Here is a 27,223-nt window from a genome sequence, read left to right as displayed (position 1 = left end):
TTTGGACCCACCGGGACCTAAGCAAAATGGTGGCGGCCACTGAGTATGCAGCAGATGCAACGCTTCAGTCAGCCAACTTTGCTTCTAGGTCTCTAGCATCCAACATTACAGCCAGAAGGATGCTTTGGCTGAAACACTGGCAGGCCGACGCCAAAGCCAAATGGCGTCTTGCGACTGCTCCTTATCTGGGCAATAATCTTTTTGGAGAGGCCCTGGCCCCGTACCTTGTGGAAAACAAGGACAAGCGGAAGGTCATGGCTCACTTGAATAAACGGTCTGACAAACGTCTCGCTCCCTATTTCCGTAGGCAGTCCTTTCGGCCAGCACCAGGTCCAACAGTTACTCAGCCCTCCCACTCATATACACTCGGACAGGACAGGCTGTATGACCGTCCGTATGACAGGCCGGGCTTTCGGTCCAGGCAGCAGAGCCAATCTAAGTGGCCATTTCGAGGGGCAGGACGCCCCTACAGGAGGTCCAAGTGACTCTTACACTGCACCTCCCATTGGGGGAAGGTTGGCCCACTTCTTCCATCAGTCCCCCGGACTGATTCATCACCTGTCCTGTTTCCCGGGATCCACTCAAACATGGACTTATGCAGGAGGCCATTCAACATCTTCTGGAGATTCAGGCCATAGAACCGGTACTGTTGGACCATAAGGGAGGGGGATTCTACTCCATCCTTTTTGTGGTCCCCAAGACGTTGGGGGAATGGAGAGCGATTCACGGGTCTGAACTGTTACATCACTTACAAGAAGTTCAAGATGCAATCACTCCAGTCCATCCTGGGGGGCATCAGACAAGGAGACTTCCTGGCGTCAATAGACCTCATGGAAGCATATCTCCACATCCCCATCCATCCAGCTCACCGGCGGTTCCTCAGGTTCTGTTACAGGGGCAGTCATTTCCAGTACAAGCCCCTTCCCTTTGGCCTCTCCTCAGCACCTAGAGTGTTCACCAAGATCCTGGCTGTACTAGCTGCCCACTTGAGGAAGGTACCGGTATGCATCCAGTGTTACCTGGACAACATCTTGATTCAAGCGTCCTCCTTCCGGGCAGCCCAGTCGGACCTGGAACTCACTGTTCAGGTCCTCCAACAGCATGGTTTCTCGGTCAACTTCCAAAAAAGCCAGACGATTCCCTCATCCAGGCTTCTGGGCCTGGGAGCCATCATAGACACCACAAACTGCATGGTCTATCTCTCCCAGGAGCGGTTGGTCAGCATCAGGGACCTGGCTCGTTGGGTGTACAGGGACTGCACTGTTCCACTGGTCTTACTCTCCCAGCTTCTGGGAAAGATGGTCTCCTGCATAGCCATAGTTCCCTGTTGCAGACTCCACTTGCGGGACCTTCAATAGTTCCTCATACCATTCCAGCGAGTGAATGCCAGTGCATCCAACCGTCAGGTCAGGCTCCTGGTCCACATCCTCAGGTCTCTACGCTGGTGGTTCTCACAGGCGGTGACCAAGGGGTCACCCTTCAAGGAACCGGAGCATATCACCATTATGACGGATGCCAGTCTATTCGGTTGGGGAGCCCATCTACAGTCTCAGTTTGCGCAGGGCCATTGGTCCCGCGCAGACTTGAGACACAACATTAATTGGCTGGAGCTCAGAGCCATCCATTTAGCTCTTTGCCAATTCAGGTACTGGATCAAGGGCCATCATGTATTGATCCTCACGGACAACAGCGTCCAAGGCACATGTCAACCGACAGGGGGGCACCAGGTCCAGGTCCTTTATGTTCGAGGCACGGCTCCTGGGTTCCTGGGCAGAGTCTAACCTGGCCTCTCTCAGGGCTGAACACATCTCAGGGGTCGAGAACCAGCAGGCAGACTTTCTGAGTAGCTCTACGGTGGACCCCTCGGAATGGGGGTTACATCTGTATCTGTTTTCTGAGATCTCCCACAGGTTCGGCCATCCAGTCCTTGACCTGTTTGCGTCATCGACTAATGCCCAACTCCCCAGGTACTTCTCCCGCTATTATCTTCCAGGGGCGGAAGGGACGGACGCCCTGTGGACTCCGTGGCCACAAGGTCTCTTTTATGCCTTCCCTCCCCTCCTACTCATCCCGGCGACCATCCGCAAACTACTCCAGGAGCAGGTGGAAGTGATCCTCGTGGCCCCGTACTGGCCACAGAGGCCCTGGTTTGCCAACCTGATGCATCTTTCCCACTCTCCTCCGTGGAAGATTCCTCCGCATCGCGTGTCCTTGCACCAGGGGATCCTCCAACACCCAGACCCTCAATGGTTACAGTTGAGCGCAGCATCATGACATAAGAGTTATTTGCCCCACGCGCGATTACCATGATTCAGGTCTCCCGGCGACCAATTGCATTTATGATTCTACTTGGAAAATTTTTTTTCATTGGTGTAGAAGGCAACAACTGGATGTCTACAAATTGACCATCCCTCAGATCATAGATTATCTTCTGGACGGTCTGGACAGAGGCCTGGCCCCTGCGACCATTTGTAGGCAGGTGGTGGCCCTGTCAACATTGCTCACTTGTTCGGATTCAGTTCCTTTAGCTCATCATCCTAGAATACGCGCCTTTATCAAGGACGCGTGCAACACCAGACCTCCCGTGGTACACAGGTACCCCTCTTGGGAGTTGCCTCATGTGCTTCGTGCTCTAACAAAACCACCCTTTGAGCCCATAGCTACTATACCGTTGCGGAACTTGTCTCTTAAGGTTGCATTCTTAATCGCCATCACGTCAGCCAGACGTATCTCCGAGCTGGCTGCTCTCTCGGTCAGGGATGACCTTTTTATCTTCCACCAAGACCGGGTGGTCCTTCGATTGGATCCCGCTTTCGTGCCCAAGGTCAACTTGCTCTTCCATAGAGCACAGGAAGTCATTTTGCCAAATTTTTGTCCCAATCCTTCCCATGACTTGGAGCGGCAGTGGCACAGACTGGACGTCCGCAGGGCCCAACAATGTTACATCAAGCATACGGAGCCTTTTCGTAGATCTGAGGCCCTCTTTATTTCCTTCCATCCGGCTTCTCTGGGATAGAAGGTGTCCACTGGCACTGTTGGCAGGTGGATCGGGGCCTGTATCGCGGAGATGTATCAGTCTTCTTCTCTGCCGGCTCCAAGTCATCTTACAGCCCATTCCACTCACAGCGCTGCAACATCTGCAGCATGGGCCACTCAGGCGTCCATCAAGGAGATTTGCAGGGCTGCGACATGGTCCTCGCCCTCTCCATTCGTATGCCATTATAGGATTGACCGCTTCACTTCCGCGGATGCCTCCTTTGGTCAGAGGGTCCTTCAGCAGGTGGTCTCCGGGGACACTGTTCCAGCCTTATCTGTTTCCCACCCATCGGGACAGTGAGGCTTTGGTATGTCCCACTGGTGGATTCTCCATCTCCTGTACTGGAGAAGGGGCGTTGTCTTACCTGAACGCCTTTTCTTAGTATGGAGATGGAGAATCCACACCCACCCTTTAGGTCAGTTAGGCCGATTTTAAGGGATTGAGAGCCAACACCTCGTCCACCTTCAACCACTTTCGCCCTCGTCAAGACTAGATCTCCCCTTTTACTTTGGATACTACAAAGCCCCCTCCCAGAAGGTAACAAGGAAAACAGGTTGTGAAGAGGATGTTGTAACATCCCAGACAATACTGCGGCCTTGTTCAAGCATTGCTTACATGCCCTGTCCTGGATAGAAAGAAGAGAACTACCAATAGTCTTTTCTGCCATCCTCACTACTCTCTGCACCGCCTTCCTGTCCGAAGCAGGGATGCTTCCAAACCAGAAAGTAATGCCATATGACAGGATACTCTTGATCGTCCCTCTATAAAGCGGTAAGGACAGGGGAAGGAAGATTACTCTTCTCATGCGACACAGAAAGCGCAGGTGCTACTGTGCCCGCTTCACCAGCGTCTCCCTGTTGAGCGACCAAGCTTCACACCCAGAAACTTGATGCTGCTAACCAGTTTTTTTTTTTTGTGTGTGTGTGTGTGTGTGTGTGTTCTAAATAACATCCCCAATAGACATGAATGAACTATGTGGATCAAAAGCTAAAAGAAATCCTGTTTGTATCATATGTTTCCATTCCAATTGACTGTAAATACAGCATTTTGAAATGCTTCGTGACTGTGTGCAAGTCATACTCTTAGGTAGTTGGCAGGTAATACGATGCAACTGTTAATTCCCCATTGCCTTTCTCATTCCTTTCAAGATAAGCCAGTCAGGACTACTACAGCTTGTTCAGCCTTAATCAGCATTTTGAGTTGGCGGCCTCTGATGATGTGTGTGATGTCCCTGGTGAGTCACTCTGGTCCTAGCCTTTTGCAGAGACACACGCCTGCTTTAACTCTTTGCTCATATGGCAGTGAAGAAATACCCAGATCGCCTTTTAGAAAAGAATAACAGGTTGCATTAAATCAGTGGCAGTTTTTGTTTGGGCCAGTCCATTCTTTGACAGCGAGAACCTCGATATCTAATGGGTTGTTCTTAGTCTCAAGAAGGTTGCCCATCCTTGATCGAATGAGATGCAATGAAATCCACACGAACCTCTTTTGTTCCAGTTGCTCCCATGCATTCACCTTAGTCCATGTTAATAATTGCCAGAATGTACTTTTGTGCCCATTATTTGTTTTTTTTCCTTACGATGCACAAAAGTAGATAATGAAATCAATTTGCTCACTTCATAGAAGTTGGTGTTAGCCACGTTGCCAGGAGACAATTGGGCCAGGCTGCCTCCAGGGCTGGTGTTTGTACAGTCATCTTTGAGACGGCCAGCCCTGCTGTCATGTGCAAATGGTGTTCACAAGAAAGAAGCTCCTGTCATGTGCAAATGGTGCTCACAAGAAAGAAGCTCCTGGGATCAGGAGAAAGTGGTTTACAAAAACAGCCAGAATTAGGACACAAGATTAAGACATTAAAACAATAAGATTTAGAAGCTCATAATACACATTGAAATTGACCAAACAAACACTACAAAAGTTAGTCAGCCTAAAAACTGCCCTTCTTAGCAATCTAATGGCCATTCGGGGTAAATAATAAAAATGTACAAGGGCTCACCTGAAAACTAACAGGAAAGGGGAAAGCATTGGGCCAGGAGGGAACCATATCTGTAGGATGAAGTGATTGAGAAACTTCCTGGCGCAGCTGATGATGTAAAAGTAAGAAAGCTGCAGGCAGTGAACTCTTGCTCTTCATGCCAGCATGAGAACACTTAATCCTGGCGCTACTGGGAGACTCTAGAAGAGTCCAATTAAGAGTGCCATCAGTTCCAGCAATGGTAGAGCTCCCTTTGGGAGCCAGAGCGGGAGAAGGAGGCAGCTGTTCAGGTAACGCTGAAAGAGACCTGGGAGTGGATCTGCACAGAGACAGCAGCACTATTTCAGCCTCACCTTCCTTGCAAGGATGGCTGTGAAAATCAAATGCCCAGGAGATAAAATGAAAGTGTAGTCTGTTCCTGGATCCTTAGAGAAAGGATGAGATAAAAACACTATGGATATATTTTAGAGAGTCATTCCGTTCAATCCTGTGGGGGAATTCCTTATGCCCTAGCGGTTAGGACATCTTGATTCAGAAAGAGTTTACTAGAAGTCTTGATAAAGATCTTCCAATGTAATTGTGTGTTTTACTTACTGTCAAGTTAGTTGGCATCCATCTGGAGACATTTAGTACACAAGGCTATTACCTGCCGTGCCCAGTCTCTCCATGGAAAGAGTAATTTGCTCTGGACTAAGCAAAATGTAGGGGCTTATGGGCAACTCTTATTTCGGAGATTTAGAAATACTGCTTGTTGTTGCCATCTGTTTTGATACCCTTCTGAATTAAAAGGAAAGGATGGAGGCCAAGTCTTCCCGAGACATGTGGGCGTTTTGAAGACTCCAGAAGCCCAGCGTGGCTTTGGGAGGCTTCAGAGGTATCATGTGAACTCTTGCAGTGCTTCTGGAGGTTTGGGGAGCTGCATGGGAACAGGCTTCAGGAGCTGCACTGGATGGGCTACGCAGCCTCCCCACAGCAGGAGAAAAATGCCTGAAGGAAAGTGGGGCACGGCAGATCTTTGGGAATGCTGGGGTGGGCAGTCATGCTGTTGCCCGCGGCTTGCCCGCCTGGGAAAACGGCCCAAAGCAGCATTTGTGAGTCATTGTGCGGGCACGAGGCGTAGAGGCCTGGGGCAGTAGCAGCTGGCTGTGACTGCTGAAGAATCTGGGCCTCTACTGTACTTAGCCCAGTGTGGGGCTGCCGCTGCCAAATGCCACAATGCAGGACTCAACTGTGATGGCTGTGACTTTGCACAACATTGCAGCACACCCCCACTCATGCGTGGCCTGCGCCATGCCTCCCAGGGCACCCTGCTTAATGACCATAATGCCAGGATTCTACTTTGAATTATTTTATTCAAAACATGTCCATCTTTTTAGGTAGAAAATATTCAAAAGAGAGTAGAAATGTTTTAAGTCAGACATGTCAAACTCAAGGCCCGGGGGCTGGATGCGGCCTGCGAAGTGGTTTCATGTGGCCCATCCTGGAAACAGTGAGGAAATGGCCCCTGCTGCCTTAGCCCTGACCTAGGCCGGCCAGGAGCCAATGTACAATTTTGTGATGGCCATCTATGCTGAAACGTATTCAGTCTTAGCTCCATAAGCCCCCCCCCCCCGTGCATGGCCTGAGAGGAAGAGTGAGGCTCCTCCAGTGGACCATGCTTTGGCACTTGCCCTGGTCCCACTTCCTTCTGTCAGAGACTCTCAGATCTATCCCACTCCTGCCCAGGCCCCCACAGGCACCCTTGATGCGAACGATGTAGAGGTGGCTACACCCACCCAGTAGGCCACACCCACTCCATCCACGCCCACCCAGTAGGCTTCACCCACCCTAGCCACACCCACCCGGCCCCCTGAGGGCAACTGCAATGCTGATGCGTCCCTCAATGAAATTGAGTTTGACACCCCTGTTTTAAGTAAACAAATTTTAAATAAAACAAGCTGCAGCTGAATTAGTTCTGCTTTTCATTGACTTACTGTCTGTGAGAAAATTCGAAAGAATGACTCACTAGCTGAAAAGCCGGTCTTATGAATGCAAAAATTCTGGAATTCTCAGTGTTGAGAGTTTGAGTAGTGACATACTTTCTTTGTGATGAAGCATCTTTCTAGAATATAAAGACATTTGGAGTCTGTATTTAGCATGAACCTTGTGGTTCCGGTAATCCCCTAATATTTGCCTGCTTAATTTTGAATGGTCCCTGCAACCTCTTTAATGCCTTCGTGCTGATGAATCAGGAGCCTTTTCACAGCAGAACTCTTTGCTGTTGGACTGGTGCAATCTCACTGGCAAAACAGAAGGATCATAGACAGCAGTTTAGATCAGCTGTTGCATTGGTTTTCTTTCTTTTAGGTTAAATTTGAAGGTCTACAAAAGCATTCAGGAGATAAATTTGAGAGTGTTTTATGCTTGCAAAGATAAAACATGTGCAGTCACACTTATTCTCAAAAGAAGAGAATATTTATACTCAGGTTTTAACTGTGGAGTCTTTGGTGCTCTCTAAGCTTGGTTGTTTGCTTGCAGACGTTTCATTACCCAACTAGATAACATCATCAGTGTGAGTGAGTGTGGGTTTGCACCCTATTTATATGCAGTAGCTTGCCCTGTTGTTGGTGTAGTGCCTTGAATAGGGTTTTGTTTTCTGCTGTATTGTTTGTCTGGTGCTAATTCCTGATCAAGAGCCAATTTGGTGTAGTGGTGAGGGCTAGAAACTAAGGGACCCTTAGTCCTGCCTTAGGCACAAAGCCAGCCAGGGCTCTCTCAGGCTGAGGAAGGATCCATTGGCAAACCACTTCCGAAAAACCTTGCCAAGCAAACTGCAGAGATTTCTCCAGTGGTAGAAAAAAAATCTTTGCTTATCTGGGGTTAGCTGCTGGAGAGGCTGTGTTTTTATTTCCCTCTTAGCTTTTTTTTTTATTGTCTCTTTCGAATGGTGCATAAATGTGGTTTACATGTCTATTGATGGCTGATTTGGCTGATGCCAAGCTTCTAGGAATTCCCTCGTCGTTTTGGATTAGATTGATTGTTTTCCAGGGGAAACTATGGTTGAGTCTGTCCATGTGTGGTTAAACTAAGGAGTTTTCATTGTGTCCTACTATGTAGGACAGCCAGCCAGAAGACTAGCAGAGTGCATCCATAAACACTAACTAGCAGTCAGATAAATCTATTTTTGTACCACAGCAGTACACCTCTTTTTGTCAACACATTTCCTGTTTTGTTAAATATTACAAGCTTCTCTAAAGCACCTACTTTTTGCTGTAGTTCCGAGTGATAGAAAGGACTTAATGTAGAGCTGGCATGGAAATATCCCCATCTTTTTGCTACTACTAATCAAGCTTTGATTAGGCTAGTTCGAGGTAACTTGATAATATTTTTCATCTTACCTTTTCAATTCAGGACTGGAGAAGAATTAAGAGTATTTGTTTCCGTGCCTTTACTGTGTTCACATAGGGCAGATGGAGAAATTTTATGTGAGGAAGGAAGCTTTCCTGGACCTAATGAGAAGAAAACTGAGGGAAGTATGGAGTGGTCCTTCTCCATCATTCTAAAAGGTTCTTTTTTTGCAAAAGTATGGAAGTGCCAGCACGTTCTTTAATGATCTCATTGCCTAATGAAAAATTATTACTCTCTTTTAGGGCTGCTGCTCCATTAAGTTCTTTATTTGATAGTTGGGGATGAAACAAACTCATTAAGATTCTAAGTTCTGTTTCAGACTAGTTCGTACAATACTGATCCTTATTATTATTATTTATTAAATGTATAAGCTGCCTGATTCCAAATGATTTGGAGGGGTTGTTTACAGGTAAAAAGTTGTAAAAATACAATAATAGGCAAAAATGAAAATGGGAAGAATGATCAAAAAGTAAGCTGAGAAATTGGATTTTCGACATGAGTGTGCAAATTAAGCAGGAAAAACATCATAATAAATATAAGAAGTTATACTATGATGTCACACTGAGGTTTACTTACCCTTTCCTTTGCTCTTTATACCACAAAGTTAACAGGAAGCAGTAATGACAAATTCATACCAGGTTTCTGCCTTGGCAGTTACACTTGGTTCTGCATCGTTCACAGAAGCCTAAATTTATTTGTTTAAAATTTACTGTATCCAGAATTACTTCATTGTCGGTATCAATTAAAACTATATAATAATTCCCAAGAGGGAACTGGGAAATTCAAGAAAAATCATTGTAGCCTGAAAGTCGCAGAATGGCTGGGCTTTCTTTGCTGTGCACAACAGAGTTATCAGGATTTGTTTCCCTTGATGGTGTAAAAGAGAACTTCACAACAGACACCCATTTTGCCCCCGAATAGCCTTAAGAGCTGCCTCATCCACGGCACAGACCATTCAGCTGTGAACCTATGTGAATAATTGAATGTTCTCTCCTTGAAGCTTGTAAGTAATCGGTGAAGCTGGAAAAAGCAGGTGCCATTCATTCAGAGGCCTTTCCGACCATAGCAGGGACTGCTGGCTCCCTAATATCAGGAATAAAACCTTAACCTCTTCTCCTCGGCTCATTCAGGGGCTTTGCAGGCCGGCCTCTTGGCTGCGGCAATTCTGCAAATCCCCTTGGCATGGCTGCTGCTTGCCAGCCATCTCTCTCCCTTTAGGGCCTTCACTTCCGGGCACATTGGGCCATTCTGGCCTGGATGCCCTCAACCAACACAGATCAGGAGCGCACCCTTGCCAGTTCTTACGGGCTTTAAGCAGAATCCCAGGGTGGTGGAAGTTGACAGCAATGAAAGTAATTCAGCCCTTGAGTTCACTTGCAGGGCTCTGCTCCTCTGACTGGTGTCAGCAGAGCCTCCAAAATGAAGTTGCAGCCTGGGAAGGCCTTAAAAGCTGCGAGGCTTCATGTCCAAAGAGAATTTTGATTCCATTCTTTTATTTCAAAAATCCTAATCATTAGGTGTTAATTTAATGTAAAAATAAAGTCTCCTTTGACTCAAATTAGACTCCCAAGGTATCAGTGGAATATACTTGGCAACGGAGCAGAAGTGATTTTCCGATGCCTTTTTCCAAGATGTTTTGAGTTGTCGGTTCAGTCTCCTGCCTAAGGTTTCCTGGAGATCTCCAGATAGTAGCCAGACTTCAAGCTGTTTAGTTACCAGTCCCATCCAAGGGAGGAGCCTGTCCTAGATTAGAATGGCAGAGGTTCTTTCTACAAGTGTCTCTTCAGAAAAAATATCTAAATTTGTATATTGGGGGGGACATAATTAAAACTAATAACTATGATGGGTCAGATTTTTGATGGAAGCCATATCATTACTATGATATTATGATCTGAGAATAATCAAATCAACATCTGAATCTTAGGCAAATTTCTAAAATCTAGTAAGCCAAAGTAATATTTGAACTTTCCTCCCTCCCTCCCTCCCTCCCTCCCTCCCTCCCTCCCTCCCTTCCTTCCTCCCTTCCTTCCTTCCTTCCTTCCTTGGAGGGAAGCACCTAATTTGACTATTAAATTAAAAGAAATGGATTCTTAAAAGCAGCAGGCCCAGAAGTTGTGTATGGACTAGAGAACCCGTATTTCTGGGTTTGAAGCAATACTTCCAAGACCAGAGGTTCAGGCTTCTCATTTGCCTAAGGACTGAAATCTGATCAAATTAAAAAGCATGTAATTATCACTGAGCACTTGATTTAGCATCCCATGTGTGCCAGTGCAGGAAGAAGAGAGAGCTAAAATGCCTGGAGATATTACAGCAGCTTGTAATAACTTGTTTGTGGCAGGCATCATTTCAAACTTTACTTACTTTATTTGACTTTACCTTACTCTAATGGGCTTTTCATCCCAGAGGATCAGAGTAGTTTCAAAAAGTCTTGAAACCACAAAAAGGCCACAGTGCTTAATAATACCATAAACATTTGAAAACAAAGCTAGTTGTAAAACAAACCATATTCAAACTTCATTCTCTTCCACAAATGCTGGAGTGAACATGCATATCTCAGCTGGCCTCAGCCCCCATCATCCGGCATGCCTGCAGGTCTCCCAGAGGGCCAAGCAGGGGAGCCGGAGGGAGGGGGGGAGAGCAGCGGCCGGATGGGACCTTCCGGCTCCCCACAAGCCCCCCAGGGCTAGGAACTAGGAAGCTCTGACATTTAAACTCCTGAGCCGCCCTTTCATTGAATAATTTTTCTGAACTTTCTAGGACACCTTCTGTTGGGCAGGCTTGCTGGCCAAGAGGAGGAAGTGGATCCTGCGGGAGGGGGGGCAAGAGCCCTCCCTCCCCACCCCACCCGCACTGTAGGTGCTCTCTGGCCTTTCCGATTCTTTTCAAGGCAGGTTAATGCTGGGGGGGGGGGAGCTGTCCTTGAAAAACAGGGCAGACATAGCTTGCCTGTTAGTCTCCCCTTCTGTCTAATCTATATCTGCCTAACCATAATAGGGTTTCATAGATTGAAAGTCAGTTGTGATTTATAAGCTGCTTTGTCTCGGGAAGGTTTCTCCCTCCTCCTCAACCCCTTATACCCTTTTTTTTTTTCAAAGAGGAACTTCATTAAACTGGTTTATGAAAATGATTTTAAAATGGAAACAATTACTATTTCAGGCTGAATAGGTAGTGATACCCAGGCAGGGCTTGGTGGAGTCCAGTTGCACATGCTTAGCTGTTTGTTATTGTTGTTAGTTGCAAAGTCGTGTCCGACCCATCGCGACCCCATGGACAACGTTCCTCCAGACCTTCCTGTCCTCTACCATCTTCTGGAGTCCATTTAAGCTCACGCCTACTGCTTCGGTGACTCCATCCAGCCACCTCATTCTCTGTCGTCCCCTTCTTCTATTGCCTTCAATCTTTCCCAGCATTAGGCTCTTCTCCAGTGAGTCCTTCCTTCTCATTAGGTGGCCAAAGTACTTGAGTTTCAACTTCAGGATCTGGCCTTCTAAAGAGCAGTCAGGGTTGATCTTGATCTAAATAGGGTTTTTATTGTTGTTGCTGCTGAGAATAATTGGAGGATTATATAGTATGTTTCCAAGCCTATTTGGGCATCCATAGAGACAGAATTGCTTGGACAAGACTTTAGTTGAGCTGCCTTCAACATACTTGATTTCTAAATAGTGTTCTGCATAGAAAGCAGAGTCATAGTTCAGAAAAGTAGATTAGTCAGAAATGGTAGCTGACTCTTGTTTCAAGGCAAGATAAGACTTTTTTTAAAAAATAGAACATAGAGGCCATTTCGCCCCCACTGGTGGAAAGCTGGTTCAAAGTGTGTAACTGAAAGTCTTTTCTTTCCCCCACCTCAGACTCCTTCACAATGTGCTGCAAAACAAAATGGAGATTTCAGGCACTGCTGGTAATTGTTGTGCAAATATAATACTCCCTCCAAGCTGCTAAGCAGGCCAGTGCTCTGTTTACATGAAGAGGCAGCCAGCTTTCCAAGTGTAATGAGTCAGCTACATGAACAGAAGGGGTGTGGAATTAATCTGGCATCCTTCTGGCTTGCTCTCAGAAAACCAGGTTTTGAAACTCCCTGCAAAATAGGTATACCTCCTAACTACAAATGGCTCTCTTGCTCTCCAGAATAAGCAAACAGTTTTTTTCCCCCAGCATAATTGAACCAAATGCCCTTCAAGGATTCATTTAGAACTGCAATATCCATTTGGAGGTGGCTGTCAATGAATATATTCAGAAAGGATTGAACGTCTGGGCTCCCATTTCCCACAGGCTGCTTTCTATCTTATCTTAAGTGCTTGGCTAAAGAAAATGAGGGCAGTGCATGCTGATGTCACGCAGAAGCCCTGTCTGAATAAAGGACTGTGAGCTTGATTATTTCTCGGAGACCTGGCTAAATGTGCCAACAACCATCACAAAATGAGGGTGGAGATGATGCAGTATGTTCCCCATGCTTATTGTTAGCCCAGACCTAACTTTTCCCCCTGATTGGACAATTGACTGTAAATCTTGAATGATCTGTGAGAGCTGGCTGGGGAATTCTGGGAGTTGAAGTCCACACATCTTCAAGTTGCATGCTTGAGAAACACTGATCTATGAGATTTTAAAGAAGCAATTTCTGAGGAAAGGGAGCTTGGTTGAAGCTTTAGGATCCGATGGTGTTTTAATGGGGGTTTATGTTTGCAAAATGAGCATTTTGAAAAGAATGCTATGCAGGAGTAATTGGGGCCTTAACTGACCATTAAGAGTTGCCTAATAATTGTTGGCTGAATTTTATTTAAAAGAATATATCTTGTCTTTTCAACTGACAAATGGCTTTCAAGGCTGATATTAGAAACAAAGGATTATTGGGGATTTATCTACTTAATATTTTAGTGTTGGCTTTAGTGTCCAAGATACTTGTAATTCAGAGCTTTAAATGCTAGAAAAGGTCAGGAACCTGTAAAGAGAGCAGGCCAGATATCTGATTGAATAAAAGAGATTCACATAACTCACCCTGCAAGTTAATATGTTACTCACCCATGCTGTAAATGAAATTTCAGCTGCTTTCATTATATTATAGAACATCTTACTGTCAAAATTTAGTAAAAAAAGAAGAAAATCATGGCAATTATAGCATGGTGTGTCATCTTTTCCAAGATAGGATTTAGGAATTTTTTGTCTTGAACCTTTATTGTGTGGTTTCTTTGTGTTCAATCGCTGGACCTGGAGCATCAAAGTGATGAGAAAGATGTTGTGTTTTTCATGGGGCTTTTGAGTCTTGTATACATCTCTCCTTTCTCTTTCCCCACAATTCATGTTGTAAAAATTTCAAGATTCCTGGGAGAAAAAAAATGAAAGGTTGTTTTGGACACCTCTTTCCCCCAACCAATCCTTACTTAGTCACAGTACTAGAGTCTCCCTGCTCTTTGAACAATTTCTTTCAGTTGACTGTTTTAAAAAAAGAAAAAGGGAAGGAGTGGAAAGCTTGCTGCATACATGTAGCCAAATTATGGGACGTGGCAACTATCTTTATGTGGCAGGTAATGAGGGAAACCTTTTTCAGTGCTGTGCTTTCTTAGGTTAAAACAAAGTCTTTTCTGATCCAGGCGATTGAATTTTATGTGCAAATGACTGTAAAGGGTGTTGGAGATAAGTTACAATGTTTACTACTATTATTGCTACTGGTGCTACTATGTACTGCAAAATTCAGTTGTTTTTTTTTATCCTGTAACCAAGCAACTCACGGCATGGGTAACAAAGCTTTGTTGCTGTGCTTCTGAATTGTGCTTCTCCAAGACACACACATGCACACGTGTAACCTTGAGTGGCATGGGGAAGACATTTTCTCAGTGTGCAAAAAAAATGTTAGATGCCGTCTTTATAGTTTTCCATCTTCGCTTCCTTCTAACAGCGGTTTGGTATCAGAAGCAAATTTCTCTGGCATTTTATGTGACACTCCCACGAGTATCAGGAGAATGCAATTTTAATTGCAACAGACATGTGAGCAAGGAATTACGGTTTGATGGGAAAGTATGTGCATGTATGCAGATTTTTAAAAAAGACGATTCCTCTAAGGAATCCAGAAAATGGTCCTCCGGAGCCATTTTCTCGGGCGGCCTTGGAAGCGCTGCCGGCATTCCTTCTTTGCAGGTGAACCGGAAAGGCGGAATTCTAACGCCCGGCGTCCCCAGACAGATCCCATCAGAGCCCTTGGCCTGGCCGGGTCTGGAGAGGCTCAACCCGTCTCTCCATGTTACCACTCACCCCCTCCCCCACTCTTTTCTTCTATCTAGACCATGGTTCATCTGTCTGTCTCCTTATTTCAGACAGTTGATGATGAAGCGACGGCAGCATAAATGAAGGACAAGTAAGGAAGGCAGAACGATGCCCAAGGGTGGGTGTTCTAAAACACCACAATCGGACGATTTCTCTCTCAGCAACAACATGGTGGAGAAACAAACTGGGAAAAAGGTAACGTGTCTTTTTCATGTTTTCAGTACTGGGCTGAATTTTGTTGGGAGAACCTTCTTCATGTGCTCCACCCACCCCCACACCTTCCCCCACCTGGCAGCACCATTTACCTGCCCGCCAGCCTGCTTGTGAGCCACCTGGGCCTTGCAGTTTCCCGCCCGCTTCTCCACTGACTTGGTTGTGGGAATGCTTCACTCATTGACCACAGGATTCGGTTAATGACAGCAAACAAGCCTGCATAGATTTCTGTTGCTAAGCAATGCAGTCACTCTTTATGACCGCATGTCTTAGCAATGGAAATTTTTCAACAAAAATTCACGGACTACCTGTTTATAGTTGCAAATGATAAAATAGGTGTTGCTGTGGTCTTCTTGCAAATATTTGTTTCTCCAGCATGAGGATGGATAATCCACGGATTGGGTTTCCTGAAGTCCCTTCTACCCAATAGACTAAGTCTGAGAGTTAGCCACGCCTCCCGCTGGGCTGTGCTGCCCTAGTTCCGATTTAGTCTTATACCCAGCAGGACGCATTGGTTCCCTCTCAGATTGTATCAGGTTACTTTTTCGTGTATTATCCTTCCTCCTTCTGTAGAATTTATGGTTTTGTCCTATCTCTTTCTTCTTTAGCCTTAATTTGTTCCCATTTGCCTTTCTTTCTCCTCCCCCGCCTTCTGGGCTATCTAAGCCCACGAGACTTTTTTTTTTTTTTCAAACAGCCAGCCGAGCTGCGGCTCCGCTGATTGCTCCATCTGGTCGGCGGACTTCCGCGGAAGCCCTGAAAAACCGCTGATCAGCTGGGCTTCAGCCCGACGATCTCAGGATTCACTGACCTGCCGCGCGACCAGCGGCCGCCATTTTGGCGATTGAACTAAAGGCTGTTTTTTGGTGGAGGAGAGTTCTCTCGTTCTCCTCCATTCTATTTGAAAATCAACCTTTTCTGAGTGCATTTCTCAGAAATTCCCCGGGCCTATTTCAATTGCGGCTCCTGGATTGCACGCTAATCAGCTGGGCCTCGGCCCGAGGATTCCCGGCCTCGCCACGTGCTCAGTGGCCGCCATTTTGAATGACCCTTATGACCGTTTAAACCTGTGAAGTTATCTAAAATTCCTTCCCCAGGTTCCACTTTCAGCAAATGGAAGAGAATCAGTGTGGGGAACACTTGTCCATCATAAGATCTTATCAGGAGAATTGCATTTAGCGTGCCTTCAGGCAGCCTTGCAATCGCCTCACATGTGGACGGATGCCATTTTGAGTAGCCCTTTTTTTGTGATTTTGGAGCCCTATTGCCTTACAGCAATATTCCTGGCACATCCACTTCACATTGCCTCTGGCAATATTTTGGGTGCCTTGAAAGATTACATACTTCCTTAATTGGAATTGTTATTTCTGCATTACTACTCCAAAAGATTACTGGCCTTCCACAACACACTGTGTTTCACAGTAGCCTTATCAGGAGCTCACACTGGTTTTACCAGTTTTCAGCAGTCATCATATCAGGCCTTACACTGTGGTTCACAGTAGCATTCTCAGGAGATCATACTGGTTTTCCCAGTTTTATCAACAGTCTCCAATCAGGCCTCTGCTCCTATTCTCATTGAGATCCATTTTCAGTCCTGTACTAAGGATCTCCATCGTAATGGCAGAAGATAAACAGCCTCAGGTTGTCCTGTCTCCTACCAGCTCCCCAAGTAAAAAGAAACGTAAATCCTCCAAATTGGAGGCAGCAGGGAAGCTGAGAGCAAGGGCCAAAACATTGGCTAGCAAAGCTCCATCCAAAGCGGCTGAAAAGGAAGCCACTAGGAGACATTTGGCCCTAGAGAGGCAATTCTCTAAAGCCCAAAGGGAGACTCCGAGGGAGATTCCCCCAGCTCCCACTACCACGCCTGAGGGCGCCCTGTTTGGTCCACAACTAACCACGACTGTTCAGGTCCACAGACCATTTTCCCCAGACATGGAGGTCCAACAGAGGCCCATCAGCCCTATGGTTCCAAATCCAAGTGTCAGCTGAGTGGCCCCACCACCCAGTACTCAACCAGGACCCTTGGCCATATTCACACCCATGGCTGCTTGTCTCCGTCCCGAGATTCCTCAAGCAGTCTGGCCAGAACAGCTTCAATCAGTGCTCACTCAGGTCTTGGCACAGAGTATTGCCTCCTTACAGAGACCCAAGCCTTTATCTTCCACTCAGTCCCACTCTGAGCCTCCAGAATATGCCTGCTCCATTGCCTCTGAGTATTCATCTCTTGACAGAGAGTCTTATTCGGATCTGGAGGAAACACGAGATCCACCATTGTCTGAGGATGAGGAAACACATCAGGAACCCTCTCCCTTCGTGGGATTATTTGATCCCACGTTATTCAGATCCATTCTGGCTAAGACCTCCGCAGCATCTAAGATTGCGCCCGAGCAAGAACCACAACCCACCCCTTCCACCAGTAATACACCAGATCCACTGTTTTCTGAGCCAACCGTGACCCAAAAACATATACCGTGTCCCCCGTTTTTCATTCATACGGTGAAGAAACAATGAGCTAGTCTTAGTGCCCCCCCTGTTCCAGGGGCCACCGCTAAAAAACTATTCAATGTGGCTCCGTCACTGTCAGATTTACTAGAGGTCCCGGTGGTGGACACAACTCCTATCTTCTTCCCCTCCACCATACCAGGTGATATGGCAGAGGCCTTGAGGCCGGAGGAACGAAAATTGGAGTTTTCTTTGCACAGGTCACATCAGGCATTCGGATGGGCAGTGAAGGCTTCCACTTCAGCATCCTTCTTTACCAGGTCTTCTATCATTTGGCTTCGAGAGCTTCAGGTCATGATTCCCCAGGAACAGGTGCGGGCCCACCAGACCTTGGGTAAGTTGCTTGCAACGGCAGAATACACAGCGGATGCCACACTTCGTGCAGCCAGATTTTCGGCCAGGGCAATTGCCGCTAACGTATCAACTTGCAGGCTTCTCTGGCTGAAACAATGGCGGGCAGACTTAAAGTCCAAATGGTGTCTGGCCACCGCACCTTACACTGGGGGTCATCTGTTTGGGGAAGCTCTCGATCCCTACTTGGTGGAAAATCGGGACAAGAAGAGGGTGTTAGTATACCAGGCCAGGCGGGCGACAGGAAAGCTAGCCCGTATTATCGAAAACAAACTTTTCGCAATACTTCGGGGACGGAGTGGTCTCAACCACCTCGCTCTTTCCCTCCCAAGGTTGAGCGTCAATCGGACCGGTTTGGACCTAAACCCAGACAGCAAGTTCAATCAAAATGGCCCTTTCAAGGCGCGGGGTGGGGGGCGTCCCTTTAGGAGGAATAAATGACTCCAGGGAGGGACCCCCCATAGGTGGCAGGCTTTCCCTCTTTATTCACAGCTGGGAAGCCACCACCACAGACGTTTGGGTTCTATCCATCATAGAAAACGGTCTGTCATTGGAGTTCCTATACAGACCACCGGATTGGTTCATCCTTAAATGGTTCATCCTTAAATCGGTTCATCCTTAAACCCGACCAAGAGGAACCTCCTGAACGAGGCTATTAATCATCTCTTGGAAATAAAGGCCGTGGAACCAGTCCCGGCCAAACAGATAGGGAAAGGTTTTTACTCCATCCTCTTTGTAATGCCGAAGGCCTCGGGGGGATGGAGAGCCATTCTCGATCTAAAAAGGCTAAATACTTACCTGCTGTACAAAAAATTCAAGATGCAGACTCTACAATCCATCCTGGCCAGCATCAGGAGGCACGACTTCCTGATGTCTATGGACCTCACGGAAGTGTACCTACACATCCCAATCCTTCTCAAACATCACAGATTTCTCAGATTCTGTTACAAATCCTGTCATTATCAATACAGAGCTCTGCCATTTGGCCTGTCATCTGCTCCGAGGGTGTTCACAAAGATCTTGACAGTTCTAGCTGACCACCTGAGTCTGGTTCCAATACGGATCCAGTGCTACCTGGACGACATTCTCATACAGTCATTGTCAGTTCAGACAGCAAGGGTGGATGTAGCCCTCACCATCGAGGTACTTTAGAACCACGGATTCTCTGTGAACTTCCTAAAGAGCCAGTTAGTTCCCTCCACTCGTCTTCTTCATTTGGGGGCAGTCATAGATACGGAACAGTACAGAGTCTGCCTGTCACCGGATCGCCAGGTCAGTATCCGGACGTCAGGTCCAACACAACCATGTGGTTCCCCTGATTACCCTCTCCCAACTATTAGGGGAAATGATCTCGTGCATCTCCATTGTGCCTTGGGCCAGGCTATACTCCAGGGCCCTACAGTGGTTCCTCCTCCCCTTTCAAAGGAGGAAACTCACATCTTCCAACAAGAAAGTGCCACCCCTAATTTTGAGGTCTCTCCCCTGGTGGACTTCCCAAACGATAGCCGGAGGTGCAACTTTCAAGGAACCAGCACGGCTCACTCTCACCACCGATGCCAGCCTCTTTGGCTGGGGAGCTCATCTCTAATCCCAATTAGCTCAGGGACGGTGGTCCCTACGAGACCTGAAGCACAACATAAACTGGTTGGAGCTCAGAGCCATACATCTAGCATTATGGCACTTCGGACACAAGGTAAGAGGGCAGCACATTCTGGTCCTCACGGACAACATAGCGGCAAAAGCCCATGTGAACCGGCAGGGAGGCACCCGGTCCCAGTCTCTCATGACACAGGCCAGGCTACTATGCTCCTGGGCAGAGGCCAACCTCTCCTCCATCAAGGCAGCTCACATTTCGGGAGAGACAAACAGGCAGGCGGATGCCTTGAGCAGAGCAATGATAAACCACTCGGAGTGGCGTCTGCTTTCAGCTCTATTCGCAGAGATAGCGGAGAGGTTCGGCCGCCCGGCTCTGGATCTGTTCGCATCTCCAGAGAATTCACAGCTCCTGCAGTTCTTTTCCTGTTTCCCGTCTCTGGGGGTGGAAGGAGTGGACACACTTTGCAGTCCGTGGCCCAGGGACCTACTGTACGCTTTTCCCCCTCTTCCTCTAATGCCAGCAGTCATACGCAAAATATTGCAGGAAAGGGCAGAGGTCATCCTCATTGCTCCACACTGGCCGAGGCGTCCGTGGTTTGCCGACCTCGTGAGCTTTTCCATCTCGCCCCCGTGGAAGATCCCTCCGGGTCACATTGTGCTCAGCCAGGGACTCTTAAACATCTGGACCCGCAATGGTTCCAGCTAACCGCCTGGCACTTGAGCGGCAATGCCTGTCTCAGGAGTCTTACCCATTGAGGGTGATCAGCATGATTCAGGCCTCCAGACACCCGTCTACCAATAGAATTTATGACTCCACTTGGAGGAACTTTTCTACCTGGTGTACCAGGAATAAAATTGACATGTCATCTGTCATTGTCCCTAAAATTTTGGAATATTTACTGGAGGGGCTTGACAAAGGTCTGTCGCCGAATACCATCAAGCGACAAGTAGCAGCTCTGGCTACAGTGCTGGCCTGCGACGATTCCTCCTCTCTAGCACATCACCCGATGATTCGCTCCTTCATTAAGGGAGCAACCAACACAAAACCACCCACGGTCCATAGATACCCCTCGTGGGATCTTTCATGTGTTTTACATGCTCTTACCATGCCGCTGTTCGAGCCACTTAAGTCTTGTGAATTGAGTTTTTTGTCAATGAAAGTAGCATTTTTGGTGGCAGTAACATCTGCCAGATGCCTTTCCGAACTGGCAGCACTCTCTGTCAGGGAGGATCTATGCGTTTTTTTGGGAGGACTGTGTAATCCTTAGACCGGACCCAACGTTCATTCCTAAGGTAAACTCATTGTTCCAAGATCACAAGAACTCATACTGCCGAGTTTTTATCCCTTTCCATCTCACAACCTGGAGCGCCAGTGGCACACCTTGGATGTGCGCAGAGCGTTAAGACGGTACATCAAGCGGACCTCTGCCTTCCGCAGATCAGAGGCGCTTTTCATTTCCTTCCAGCCCTCTTCCATGAGGCAGAAGGTCTTATCGACCACCATTGGCAGGTGGATCAAAGCCTGTATTGACAAGGCTTACCAATCCCAGTCCTTGTCCATTCCTTGCCGTATCACTGCTCATTCCACCCGCAGTGCGGTAACCTCAGTGGCTTGGGCGACTCAAGCGCCCATTGGCGAGATTTGTAGGGCAGCGACTTGGTCGTCTCCCTCCCCATTTATTAGGCATTACAAAATTGATAAATTTGCCTCCGCCGAGGCTTCCTTTGGCCGGAGGGTGCTACAACGTGTGGTGCCATCCGGAGGGACACATGTCCTGACTGTTTCCCCCCCATAGGGACAGTGTAGGCTTTGATATGTCCCAATCCATGGATTATCCATCCTCATGCTGGAGAAGGGACGTTGTCTTACCTGAACGCCTTTTCTCAGCAAGATGATGGATAATCCATTCCCGCCCCTTTGGTAACTGTCAGGTCCTGTGTCAGGGGTAGGGGAACCAACGCGTCAGACTTTGCTGCTTCGCCTTCGTCGGAACTGGGGCAGCACGGCCCAGCGGGAGGCGTGGCTAACTCTCAGACTTAGTCTATTGGGTAGAAGGGACTTCAGGAAACCCAATCCGTGGATTATCCATCATCATGCTGAGAAAAGGCGTTCAGGTAAGAGAATGCCCCTTTTCTTTCCACCAATGTAGTGAAATGTCTGGAAGGCAGGTATGACTTGCAGTTCTTCAGAATGCTAGGAATGTTATCTCTGTGTACCTCCGTATCCGGAATGTGATTGCCACTGCTTTGCCTTGTTTCATAGCCAGGTGGGCTTGACAAGACTTAGCAAGAATCAGTCTTCCATGCTTGCTCACCTTTCCTGTTCTTGACCTGTACAAAAGAGCACACGCTGTGTTCACGAAGGGCCAAGCAAGGCTGGTGACTTGTCTGCAAGGAGGGGCACCAGCCTGTCTCTGCGGTCTAGTTATCGGCACTGCTGTGTGCCAAAACCCTAACTGAGGGGAAGGGCAGCTGGTCACTAGGCCTTTGCTTCTAGGGATTGCTGTGCGGGCACTTCTGGAGCACAGCTTTTCATTTGTCTTATGGTTGTCAACACTTCCCAAAGGTTTCTGTCTGCATGGCTTCCTCTGCTTGCTTGGGAGGGTCCTATGAGAATGCACAGGGCTGGGAATCCCATTCCAAGCCTTGGCCAGAAACCAGTGCAAGATTGGTGTTAGAGCGCCTTGTAGGATGAGCTATTGGTGAAGCACGGCTTGAAGCGAGCAGGAGAGAAAATAGTGGGCTTATTATTGATTGAAAACCATCAGTCCTCTCCCCTCCCCAAGTCTTCTGGTCTTTTCGCTTATACTCATCTCCAGCATGTCTCAGCCAGCCAGTTGGGTGCTCTTGTCCTTGCAGCAAAAACTTGCTGGATTGTGTGAGTTTTGATTTTTGTTTCACAGAATTTAACGTATGTATCACCTAGGCTTTGATAAACAAGCTAGCAGGAGAAATATGTGCAGTTTCTCACCACTGCTGTTTTCCAACTGCTTCATTAAATCTCAAAAACTGAAATCTTTCTTTGTAATACGAGTTAAGAGGGGTGGAGATGGTGCTAGTTCTCAGTCTCAGAAAAGCCGTAGGATTTTATAATGCGATGGAAGCATTTTGGCCCTATTCCAACTTCCATCTCCATCATCTTGCATCCACCACCTGATTAGCTGTGTGAGGAATGCTGGGGATTATAGTCCCATAGCAAAATAAAAGAGCCTGCCTTCCTTCCTTCCTTCCTTCCTCCCTCCCTCCCTCCCTCCCTCCCTCCCTCCCTCCCTCCCTCCCTCCCTCATGATAATTGGAAATGGCAGTCAGAATTATTTTGATGGAACTGTTCTACTTGGAATATAACTGGGATTTAGGCTTTCTTTATCTCGTTCTGCAAAGTTTTGTGCAATGAGTATGCACCTATTTCTTCAGTTATAAAATAAAACTTTATATCGTTGAAGTCCAAAAAAGCCGGAGTAGATTGTCTACCATCATGGTTGGGATCATAATGTATCTCAAAAGTATCTGCAGAATGAATAATTCATCAAAATGGTGAAATAGGTATTTTGTGTAAGCTGTGCCCTTTTTTGTATGTGTGAGTATCAAACATCACAGTGCTGCTGATGCCTAAAAGCAGACGTATAAGCTTTAACTATTGATTAAACCATTTTCAAAATGCGCTTTGTTTTATTCTGTTTTTATTTTGCTTTTAATTGTTAGCCACCCAGACTTAAATATATGGGATGGGTGACTTATACATTTAATTAATTAATTGTGGGAACGAGACTCGCTCTAACATGAAGTTCCATTTACCCATCAAGAATTAATTTTTCTCAATAGAACTCCCTATTTTTCCGTGAATTATTTAATCTCTGTTCAGAGCCTGCTAAATTAGTGCATGTTACTACATCCATTATTGAAAAGTAGATAATACTTTGCCATGCTATCCTTTTAATAATGTTTATTTCAAAAGGATATAATGGCAAACTGCTCACCGGTTTGAAGTTGCTTCCACGAATTATGGTTTCATTAAGTGGAGAAAATAGAAGATGGGATGAGTCATTTTGATTTCAGAAAGGATTCAGAATAATCTGTTTCCCAAAATATTGAGAACACTAGGAATTTTCACTCACTGAAATCCATTTTTAAACAACAGCAGTTTGGGAATTGTAATTTTGGATACGTATATTTAGCCCAAATGTTCTTGTTGCTGGCATTCTGTGATTCTTAGCCTGGAGCTTTTTAAATATGTTGTTAATTTATGAAATCATGGCTTCAGGTATTCAATTGAGACTCCTGCTTTTTTTGAGGACTATATGCCCATCCTTATGTACCAAAACCACCTCCTCTGGGCGTTAATGACACATCAGTCAATTCTAAGGCTGCGGGGAGTGCCTGCAATTGCCTTTCTGCGATAGAGGGGGATTCCTGAGTGGCTTTGATGGAAGATGCGTCTGTGGATGATGTTGCAGTTTGGAAACCGGTAGCCGAGAAAGACACAGTGAAACCTGGGCTGCTTTTCGTGGATAGATGAGAAAAGGTGTCTGCAGTGTTTGTGCTAATTTTCATACTTAAAAAAAAACCCAAAGCAGCAGTGTAACATTGAAGAAGTAATCAGATTATTGTCTTGTGTGTTTCAGCAAGGTTGGAAAAGTAGTTTCCCCTAATAGTCTGTGGTCTTAGTAGAGCTTTTCTGACCAGGGAGGGACCCTCCTTGTTTCTGCTAGGATGGCTGCTGAAGACATGGGAGGCCTGGCTGACGCAGCAGGAGGGGAGCTGGACCCAAGTGGGGCAGCTTTTGCCAGCCCCGGCGGTTGTGGGATCCTGAGGGAAGAAGCGCAGAGAAGGGTCCTACAGAGAGTCCTCCCCTTTGGACCGTTCATCCAGCAACTCCAGCCTCCCCTTGCTCCCCCGACCGCCCCCCCCCCCATGCTCCACATGACTTAGAGAGAGAGCCGGGATTCTACAGGCGCCTTGCTTAATGACCACAAAACTTTCATGATCATCATTCTGCGCTCAACTGTGGCTGTGAGTCCAAGACTACTGTAGAGTGCTCTGAACCATCTTTGAGGCATTCAGTCTGAAGAAGCTCACAGCCCTCTGAGCGCTTCTTCCTCTTTTGCCCATTGCCGAGGATTAAAAACTCGCCTTCGGTTCTGCTTGGTAAGCAGCACTTCATCCTGGCTCCCTCGTTGGTTCACTGTTTCTGAACAGCAGCCCTGGAACTGTGGCTCCTTGGAAGTCAGGTCTCATGGGAGAAATGGTAGTCTTCATTTAAGGCACAACTTTATTAAGAAGTGTTTTCAGATCAGCTGATGGAGTCATCTAACACTCAGGACACTCTTAAACATATTTAGAAAACATTAAGTAGTGAATACTTCCTGAGGGTAACTAATAGTTATTGGGCACTCTGCTTCTGAAACATTTTTATCCTAGCATTTATCCCTAGTGTGTTTCTGAAGTTGTTGACTGAAGTGTATGAGTCACAAGTTTTATTTAAAAAAAACAACAACTTCAGGTAACTGATCTAGATATCTAGTTGATTATAACAAGATGTCTCTAACATAATGGGGTTTAGGAAACTCTTTTTGAGGCCTTCCAAAATAGCAACCTCCTTGCAATCCAGAGTGAGTCAATAAATCAGGATTTAAAAAAAAAAACACAAGCATTTTTAATATGCTTATAGTTCAATCTGTTCTCCACAATGGAATGTGCTGATTTTAACCCTGGATAATGAACACATTTCTAATTGCATTTCCTATGATGCAAAATTTGGTGTGTGCTGTTATTGGAAAAGTATAACCCTTTAACTTTGTTCCATTGCTACCAGTGTTGATGGGATTTCATCCCAGGGAGGCCCTGGCAATGGGCCAGGCAGACTCCCTCCGGAGCAGAGCGCTTGCAGCCTTGGGCCAGAAAGGACGGGGTCCTCCGGCCGTCCCATTACCGAAATGCTCTGGCCCTGCCTTTGCAGCATGAGGCAGAAGCGGTTTATTTTCCCAGACATTTTAATAAGCCTGTTCGTTTTTTTAAATGCTTCTATTTTAAATAGCCGTTTTGTTTTATTATTGCTTTTTTGTTTCAATATTATGCATTTTAGCGATAGTGTTTGAATATTTTTGTTTTAGAAATCCCTCTGAATGTAGTTTGTCTATTCAAGCCCACTTCCTCTCTGCAAGGACCCAGCTAAAAAGCCTGAAGGCCCAGTGCAGACTGTCAACTCCAGCTATTTCTGTTCCTTGTACAACTACTTAGAACCTCCTGTTTATTTTGAATTTGTGTAAAATGTATTTAGAATAGTTGGCCAGTAGTTACATTGCTGAATATAAGCATTGATATAAAAAGCATTTAGTAAATGCACCTGATAATCAGAAAGTTTTCAAAACATCCCCAATCCACAGCAAGGAACAGGGCAGCTAAGCAGCCTCCGACATCCCACCTAAAGCCTTAGAGCTTGCAGGGGTAGGCAACCTTGGCTCTTTTATGACTCGTCGACTTCAACTCCCAGAATTCCTAGAATCGCCAGAATTCCTAGAATCGGTGAAGATGGTGCTCTGCAGTTGGCCCTGGGCAAACCTCAGCATACATGTAATGCTTTTTCTTTTTAAACATATCCCCTTTCTTTTTGTTACTTTAGACATGCACAAATGGGTTATTGTACATGACAGATACCATTTTAAAGGTTACCATTAGATCATCCGCACAATGTCCCTGTATTTGCTTCCCTTTATTCGATTGTGATAGATCTTGATGTCCGCATAGACTTTCTTCTTGTGGAGGGGGTCCCTCTGCTTGTGCCGTGTGTTCTCAACAAACTTTTGTACTCTTCCTTGGACCCAATAGAGGGGCCTGTGAATTGTGCTGAGACCATGAAAGATCTGTGTGGCTCTCCCGATAACCATGTGGTGCAGAGCTGTGGGGGGAGTCTGTGGGCAGCACTGATGTCCTGCGGTGTGCCCTCCAAGGGCCCCTCCTCTGAGATAACAAAAGAGCTGCACAGAGAACCTCAACCTGCGGGTGGGGCAATGAGGAGGAGGGGAGGGGAACAGTGCAAGCAGGTCATGCAGACCCCCTCTGTCAAAGAAGAAGGGGGCCATTCAGCACCTTGGTTCCCATGCATTCAAGGTCTTGCTTTTCATGATGGTGCTGTCTGTGCTTCTATGCAGGAACAGAAGCGCCCTGGTTAATTCATCAGCATGGCCCAGTTGCCATAGTTTTGAGACCAGTTTGCAGAAGGTTAAAAAAAATACTTCAAGTTGCACCTTGAAATAAGAGGTTCCCCAAAAATCACCTTTGGGACAACCATGACCTCGATGACTGAGAACCTCCATAGACTAGAAGTAAGAGGCTTGACAACCGTCTTGCTACTACCGTGAGCTGAGGGAATGTGCAGACAAGCATACATTTTTTTGTGTACAGTAGCTTGATAGCAACTTGGCTTAAGAAAATCAATCTTGCTGATAGCAAATATGAGGGCTTTTGTGAAAATCATAATTTTCCTGTTTCTTTTCTAGGATAAAGATAAAGTTTCTCTAACCAAGACTCCAAAATTGGACCGGAGTGATGGTGGCAAAGAAGTGAAGGAGAGAGCTACAAAACGGAAATTACCTTTCACTGTTGGAACAAATGGAGATCAAAAAGATTCAGATACAGGCAAGAATATACAATATGATATTATTTAAAACTGGTCTCAAAATTCAGTGGGTTTGGACAAAGATCAAGTCTCTAAAAAGGATGTGAAAAAAACCACATTTAACAGCAAATCTGCACCTATTTTGATAGGCACTTATTCTTTATGCAGACCACTTTTAATACTATCTCAAATAAAACACTACCTTGATTTCTCTTTTTGGTATTTTTCTCGTCTGTCAATTTGTATCTTTTCAGGAGTGCCAGAAAATTAAGCGCTGCAATTTTTGAGATAAAAT

General features: G+C 46.3%; 1 protein-coding gene across 2 annotated transcripts in view; it reads left to right on the top strand.

Moving 5' to 3' along the window:
• Positions 1 to 27,223, top strand: part of ANKRD11 (ankyrin repeat domain 11) — a 209,225-nt gene that overhangs the window by 141,028 nt on the left and 40,974 nt on the right. Inside the window, exons 3-4 of one of the 2 annotated variants that reach the window (XM_039330996.1) lie at positions 14,702 to 14,846; positions 26,810 to 26,948. In XM_039330996.1, coding sequence (XP_039186930.1) covers positions 14,760 to 14,846; positions 26,810 to 26,948 — 226 coding nt within the window. In that variant the 5' untranslated portion in view covers positions 14,702 to 14,759. The remainder of the gene's footprint in view (positions 1 to 14,701; positions 14,847 to 26,809; positions 26,949 to 27,223) is intronic. The other variant, XM_039330997.1, reaches the window with a different exon arrangement.

The sequence above is a fragment of the Crotalus tigris genome, unplaced genomic scaffold, assembly GCF_016545835.1.
Source record: "Crotalus tigris isolate CLP2741 ecotype Arizona unplaced genomic scaffold, ASM1654583v1 scf7180000024433.1590703, whole genome shotgun sequence".
In the NCBI taxonomy this organism is placed as follows: domain Eukaryota; kingdom Metazoa; phylum Chordata; class Lepidosauria; order Squamata; family Viperidae; genus Crotalus; species Crotalus tigris.
The sequence above is the reverse complement of the archived record's forward strand: the minus strand, read 5'-3'. Positions and strand labels throughout refer to the sequence as shown.